Here is a 7,995-nt window from a genome sequence, read left to right on the forward strand (position 1 = left end):
AAAAAGTACCAGAGATGCCAAACGCAAGATGGTTCTGTGGCTTTGAGATTGACACGAGGTCATTTGTCACCTCGAAAGTTTCCAAGATTAATTAACTCCTTGACTATACCACCGAAATGAGATTGAAAACTACATGTACAGCACCAATATAACACAATGAGGCAACCACAGAAATTCCTTTCAGCCGTTGCACACAATGAACAACTCCACAGGAAACTATTGCCATCGTCAGTACACACATAGCCTAGCAAGTAGCTAGACTTCCATATAATATATAAGAGTTTTAAATGGAGTAAATCACGAAAGTAAAAGTTAGCATCGGTACTTTTCTCCTTTTTTCATCTTTCGCTTTTCTTTCACAGACGAGAACAAGTCCATTATTATGCCCTCGGTGTTCTGAATCAACTGATTGCCACGTTTTTGCATTTTGCTGCTCTGACATTCCAATTTTCTTCTCAGTCTTGGATTCCTTTGGGTCCTCGTTGAGGGATTTGTCCTCTTCGGCCCTGGAATATTTCTTTTTTCTGTCATCATTGCTCAAAACTCAGGCTGATGTGTTATCTACATACAAGAAGATTGCCCACCGTTTGTAGGTTTTCTGCAACTGAACTAAGTTCAACAAGAGGGCCTTGGATGGAACCTCGGGGGACTACAGCATTTATGGCCGTGGTACTCGACTCTAAACCACTGATAGTAAATTTCAATTCTATGTCGGTAGGGTATTCAACTATCTTGATCAGGTTGGCTTTTATATTTAGAACAGGAAAGGCTTGGCTAGCAAGCCAGCATGCCATACCATACTAGGGTCCACTGAGCTGATGTTAAGGCAGATCAGGCGAGATTTCGAATCCATCTTTGACTGAACATAGCACTTTATACTATTGTAAGTTACTCCTATTTTCTTTAACCTCCTCAACAGAATTTGCACTACAAAAAGTCCGATGGGTTTATCCTTGAAAGAGTCATGTCTGCTTCGGCGATCGTCCCGAAATTGAAACATTCAAGATATCTTGAACGCAGCTTATTTTAAGTAAATACTACTTTAATCTTGCACAGGTCTTCATAATATCGACTTCTTATTGGCACACAAAGTGTCGCGTTAGATTTTAAGCTGCCATAAACGAAACAGGTGTGCATACAGTCGTGTATACATCAATCCCTCAACAGGAGACTTTGTTCATGTAAAAATTGGACGACTAAGGCGCAGTCATTCCAAACGGGAAAATATTGTTCCACAAAAAAAGTACCAGAGATGCCAAACGCAAGATGGCTCTGTGGGTTTGAGATTGACACGAGGTCATTTGTCACCTCGAAAGTTTCCAAGATTAATTAACTCCTTGACTATACCGTCGAAATGAGATTGAAAACTACATGTACAGCACCAATATAACACAATAAGCCAACAACAGAACTTCCTTTCAGCAGTTGTACACAATGAAGAGCTCCACAGGAAACTATTGCCATCGTCAGTACACACATAGCCTCGCAAGTAGCTAGACTTCCATATAATATATAAGAGTTTTAAATCGAGTAAATCAGGAAAGTAAAAGTTAGCATCAGTACTTTTCTCCTTTTTTCATCTTTCGCTTTTCTTTCACAGACGAGAACAAGTCCATTAATTGGGTCTGTACATGCTCGTTTAAGAATTGCTGCTGCTTTTCAAAGTTTTTCCGCTTTGCACTAAGTTCTCCTTTTAAACTGAGCTGGGCATCTTGAAATTGCTGCATAGCTTCTTGAAACTCGCGGTAACCTTTACTATTAACGACTTCTGCGGTTTTCAACTTCTGTTTTCCTCCTCTTTTGTCTTTTCTCAGATCTAACGCTTTTCCGTTATTTATGAAAATCACACTGTCTTCGATTTTGACTTCCGAAAACGGCCTAGAAAGCTGGTCTTCTTTCTTTTCTCTTGGGTTGTTGTCAGTTCTTCGTCGTTCAATTGAGTGGACGCTGCCAGCTCGCGCCTTGTATGTCGTATTTCTGCCTGCAGACATTGTGTGAGACATCTTTGGCTTTGTGAACATCACAGGTTGTGTTGGCCGACTGACAAGAGGGAATGATTGAGCTTGTACCATGATAGGCGTTTGTTTAGGAAATTCAAGACCAATCGAGTGGTTCACTGGGATATTGAGACAGCTATGTGTTCGTATTCGAGAAGGCCCACGAGATTCTGAAAGTCTAATGGAATCGCCCCAAGGAATTTTCGCGGATGTTTGCGAAAGTCTTGATCGCCATCTTGCCGCATTTAAACTCTGTCCCAGACAAGGGAAACTGTTCCACTTCGTATCCAAATAAACGAGTTTGCTAGGATACATTTTGTTGCTGGTTTCGACGCAGCTACTTCGCGAATTGTTGAAGTCGAATTCGCTAACGATACCATGAGGAAATACAGACCTTTTTCGCCCGTAAGATAAATACTCGCAGTTACGCCCGGTGGACGTTGGAAACCCCTCACGATCAGAATTTGTTGCTTGCTTGAAGGTTGAAGAGCTTTCTACTGTGATGTTGTGAAAAGAGTCGATATCCAATTTCTTAGTTTTACTCAAAGAATTCGCCATTCGTGATACGGCACTAAGGAAACCACTTCCAGTTAACGTTCATTCACTGCTATTGACTTCAGTGCAATTGAAGAATTTACCAGTTAACTTAGATTTTAAGTTGATGTAAGTCCTGTAAATTGCGAAGCGAAACCTGCATAGAAATCATTTCAAAACTTTCAAATACCACCCACAGCTGAGCTTTTGTAACTCAGAAAATATCCTCTTGAAAGTCACGAAATTAACACGAGTTCCAATGTTAGTCATGTTAAGCGCCTTTGAAAAGGAAGTGGCTGAATGAACGCTACTTCCATCACTTATGACAATAATAGTTATGACATTTATTTAAAGAGCCATGAAATTTAAGCCGTAGAAGAAATGCTTTCATCGACAGGTGATCTTGACTACTTTATTTATTTATCACTCTCTTACTTTGTTTTTCCTGTTCGTTTGAAAGCCCAGTTTCGGTCAAATTTCAAACAAGATATGCTTTTATATCGCGGTCGACAAACCGAAATACCATCAATCAATCAATCAATCTTTTATTTGCTACAATACAAAATTACATAAACTTTAAAACATACATTAAGCGGTGAGAAGACCTTTAAAAACCATAAGGCTTATACCGAGAGATCTCCTTGGTGATACGAGAATAAGAAATCAATTACAGCGAAAGGTGAGCGTAGCAAACAAAATGAAACAATCAAACTGCTATTTTGATGGCTTCATAGTTTAAGTTATTTGCTTTTTTATCGTGGGCAATACTTAATTATTAATTAAATTAATTACCACCATTAAGAGTGCACAAGTCAAACAATCATTTATGGAACACTAATTAACAATTAGATTATGAGATCGAGATTTCTATGAGGTGATAGCTGATGAGGCCGAAGGCCGAATCAACTATCACCTCATAGAAATCTAGAGCGAATAATATAATTCTTTTAGTGGAATTCTTACCAAAATTTACTTAAAATAACGGTTTCCAATTATTTCTTGACGAATTATTAAACTTTGCGCCCAAAAGAGATCGCTCGGATTGAATTGCCATTTAAAATCTAAATTGTGCGCGCGAGCGCATCAGCTTTTTCAATAATTTCAACTTTTTTGAAAGTCAAGAAACCGTAAATGTCCTTCGCTTAGACTTCTCAGAAATTTAATTACCCAATTGCATCCAAATTTTCCTCCAAAACTTTGGAAAAACGAAAAAACACGTCGTTATTTCCAAGACGACCTCCAGCCACTGCATACTAATGGCTGATAGTGTTCAATGGCTCAGCCAATCAGATTACAGAATTTGCATTAGTATACTAGTAGAATTCTATTAATTTTCTAACGTTTTCTTTCCGAATACGGCTTCCGTCCACACGTATCCGGCGAATTCGCTGGCGAATCCGGAACGTTTTGAATACGCTCTCCAGAGTGGATATTTTTGAATCCGCTATGAATCCGGAACCGTGTGGAGGGTAAATCTGGAATTTTTTTCATCAGGATGACATAACAAGATCGAGCACAGTTCCTTGCGTGAAATCCATTCTCAAGATGGCTGCCGAGGGCAATAACGGGAAGCTTAAACAACGACAACGGCGACGGCAACGAGAACGTCATCTCAAAATATAAATTTGCGTTATTTTAATCGCTTCGTGACTATTTCAACTTTTTTAATATGACAAGGGTGTGGTAATTCCTCAAAGATGACACCAGTCGGAACGGCACTCCATTTTAGGAGAGAAAATGATTATTTATCCTCAAGTGCTGACGTTCTTCATAAAACCAAAAGCTTGGCTATTTCACGTTGTTGTTTTGCTGACGACGGCAAAGAAATGGACAAAAGTAAAAAACGCACGTGCAGAGCGTGCAAAGCTATTGTTTTTACCCACTAAATATGCAAATTTGTGACGTTCTCGTTGCCGTCGCCGTTGTCGTTGGTTAAGCTCCCTATTATCTCTTCATGGCGCATGCTCTGTTACCTCTGTTACCTTGAGGAGTCCTGAGTACTAGAGTGAATCTGGATACGTTTCGGATACGTGTGGACGGGCAAATTCGATTTCAATACGCAACGCGTTATCACGCAACGCTTTCCCACTGAAAGCGTTCCGTGACCACGACAGCCGGTTGCGAATACTCTTGGAACCCCAGCGACATGATATGCTGTTTGGTTGATTCCAAGATCCACCACAGAACGAGCAACCTACTCAGCTCGACTGAGATGTCTGACACTCTGTTAGAGACAGGTGCTTCCCTTCACCCCAATCCTATTTAGATGGATTTCTGTGGTTGTATCAGACTTTTATCCATTGTATTTATTACTTCTATCACGTGATCAGCGGCCATGCTTTAATCCCTAACTACCTTTTCACTGGGCACCAACGTGTCGTCCGTGACGTCACGAAGGATTAAAAAGTTGGCGCGCACAATACATCAGCATGAAACCACAAGACTCGGTGTAACGTGCATCCAAGTGTCCCTCACTCCTGCTGGGCAATCTTTTGTGCCTTGATTCTCGTGAGGATGATCAAAGCTCTTTTCTTCACGTTCACATTGCCGTGAGAAGTCAGATCATCCAGGGCCTTATTCAGTCCTGCAATTTCCAAATCCCTCCGGAAATACTCTACAAGAAAGCATTTTTTTGATTTTTCACATTGCTTCGCCATGTCTAACAAAAGTAAAACGGTGTATAGGAGGGTGAGGGCATCCCAACCTCGTTCCCAGGGATTTTTTCCGCCGAGAAAAGCCCTGGGAACGAGGTTGAGGGCACAACAACTCCAACATGTCCTCTACTTCTGAAATGACTATTATTGACAATTCGTAATTTTCCCTAGAATGACTCTTATTCGTCATTTTAGGATTACTCTGTCCTAGGACTTGTGGTAGCAGATGAACAAAAAAAAAAAAAAAAAAGGGAAAGTGGCATCCCAATGTGAAGGAACTGCTTTTATTCACTTAACAACTAAAGATCAACTGGCTGACAATTGCACCGATTATTTATCAAATCTAATTCGTATATATAAAATCATTGCTGAATAGTGGTTAAGTCTAGTACTTGATTTTAAAATGGTTAGCTTTCTCTTAAGGTTTGGTAACCGACATTTTCTCCTTTTTAAACTTGTTTCTTAGCCGGTGATAATACACGTTTACAGCGACATTCGGAAGAAAAAAAAATATTAATATATTTTTAAAAAGAGTTCTGTCAGTTAGCGATGCGGTAGTCAAGTGGTTAAGTGAAAGGGTTATTAATCGAACATTCCCAGGTTCGAGTCCAGCGAGTTTAGACATTGGGGCTCGGATTTTAAAAATAGATATTCATTTCCCATAATCCTTATCAAGCGCTAAGCGTCCTAAATTGACGATAACAGTCAATTTAGAGAAACTAAGGAATTGTAGATAATAGTCATTTCAGCGGTAAAGGATGGGTTGAGAACTCAATTATCATGAGGTCGAAAATCAATCTTCATTGCCACCAACTTTTCGCATTACACAAGGACAAGGGTATGGGTGTCTATAAATGTTTGGCTCAGATGTCAGTGCTGGGAAATTACTGTCAAAGAAAACCAAGATTCTTCACACTTGTCGATGCCGTGACAGACAAATAAAATAAGCTCATTTAGGTAATGACCGACCACTTTACCAGCGCAGCAAGCGTTTGCGTCGGGCGAGAGGGAGGGAGGACAAAAACACTTGGAACCTATCCCCCTCCCCCCTATCTAATTTTTTCCCTCAACCCATGTCTACTCGTCCAAACACTACAAAAATCTCTTCAATCTAAAACCCCTCGGAAACGAATGCTACGCCGTGTACAAACCTTGGAGTGAAAATGATTCTAAGACCGCCATAGCGTTGTAGCAGGTCTGTGGATTTATCCCTTGAGTTTTAATCAGTTTAACAAGCGTTTGAATGAGGCCGCTCTCTCTAAACTTGGGGTAAAAATCGGCTGCAAAAAATAAACAGTTTATAAAATTACCTTTCGTTATACAATATTGTACAGCACAGAGAATAAAAAGAAGGATTGTATTTATGAATAACGACTCGAGGTTACTCGAGAAAAGCCGATTACTCCTCGGCAGGAGTCGACCATACGACCTTCCGATTACTAGTTCGGATGCTCTACCACTGAGCTATAGGAGGCTCGTGGGAGCTAGGACTCGAGAACGCTCGGAAAACTCCGATTGCTCCTCGGCAGGAGTCGAAAATACGACCTTCCGATTACTAGTTGGGATGCTCTACCACTGAGCTATAGGAGGCACGTGTGAGCTAGGACTCGGGAATGCTAGGAGAAATCCGATTGCTCCTCGGCAGGAGTCGAACATACGACCTTCCGATTACTAGTTCGGATGCTCTACCACTGAGCTATAGGAGGCACGTGGGAGCTAGGACTCGGGAATGCTCGGAAAAATCCGATTGCTCCTCGGCAGGAGTCGAACATACGACCTTTCGATTAATAGTTCGGGATGCTCTACCACTGAGCTATAGGAGGCATGTGGGAGCTAGGACTCGGGAATGCTCGGAAAAATCCGATTGCTCCTCGGCAGGAGTCGAACATACGACCTTTCGATTAATAGTTCGGGATGCTCTACCACTGAGCTATAGGAGGCACGTGGAACTTCAACCACTGACCAATTGCATTCGGACCCTCAGGTACTCATTCTGGTTCACCTCCTCTCCCTCCCCCTCAGAGAAGTTTGGCTCAAATTAGCTCAGGGCACTCAAAAACACAAACATTTCCACATGAAACTTTCTTGGCGGGAAGGCGGGTAAATAGATAGCGCATTGTTACGCAAAACAAATTTTGTGTTGTAGAATTGCACGAAAATGTTAGTGTCCCTCCAATTAATCTGTCTTACACCCCTTTCCCACCAACAAGGGATGTTTAAGAACGGTGCCTACTAATTCAAAGGTATGTTTGCCCCGATTTATGATTATGCAAGAAAGGTAGATCTTAACAAATGTTATTGAAATCCTACAAGAAAATTGGGGGTAACCACGCATTTTTCAAAGATAACTCATGAACAATATTTGTAAAAAGCTCTAAAATACAAAGCAAAGCATGACGTTCTTTCTCAAATTGAAGCTTAATTATCTCTAAAGAATGCATGGTTACCCTCAATTTTCTTTTTGGATATCAAGAGTACTTACGAAGATCTACTTTCTCTGCATAGTTTTAAACCGCGCAAAAATATCCCTGCTTTAGTAAGCATCACCGACAGGAAATCCGAGTATCTGGAGTTGCGCAGAACGTATGCGCAATAACAATAGAAGGCACCGTCCTTAACTGTTTAACAAAATAAAAACCGGTCGCAGAAAAATGTAGGACTGGCTTTTACATGAGATTCAGCTTTAGTTTCAATACATGCTTTGATCTGTAATAAAATTTAAAAGGAAATAATTTGAACTAAGCATCTCCAAAACATGGTTGTGGTTTGGTGTGAACGGGGAATAAGATTGTAGATTTATATGATATATA

The 7,995-nt window shown here is 40.6% G+C and overlaps 1 protein-coding gene across 1 annotated transcript in view; it reads right to left on the minus strand.

Moving 5' to 3' along the window:
- Window positions 1–3,051: 3,051 nt before the first annotated feature.
- Window positions 3,052–7,995, minus strand: part of LOC137985051 (rap1 GTPase-GDP dissociation stimulator 1-like) — a 21,229-nt gene continuing 16,285 nt past the window's right edge. The window contains exons 14-15 of the mRNA XM_068832487.1: window positions 6,337–6,465; window positions 3,052–5,145 (exon numbers count right to left, since the gene is read on the minus strand). Coding sequence (XP_068688588.1) covers window positions 5,003–5,145; window positions 6,337–6,465 — 272 coding nt within the window. The 3' untranslated portion in view covers window positions 3,052–5,002. The remainder of the gene's footprint in view (window positions 5,146–6,336; window positions 6,466–7,995) is intronic.

This window comes from Montipora foliosa, chromosome 14, assembly GCF_036669935.1.
Source record: "Montipora foliosa isolate CH-2021 chromosome 14, ASM3666993v2, whole genome shotgun sequence".
Lineage (NCBI taxonomy): Eukaryota > Metazoa > Cnidaria > Anthozoa > Scleractinia > Acroporidae > Montipora > Montipora foliosa.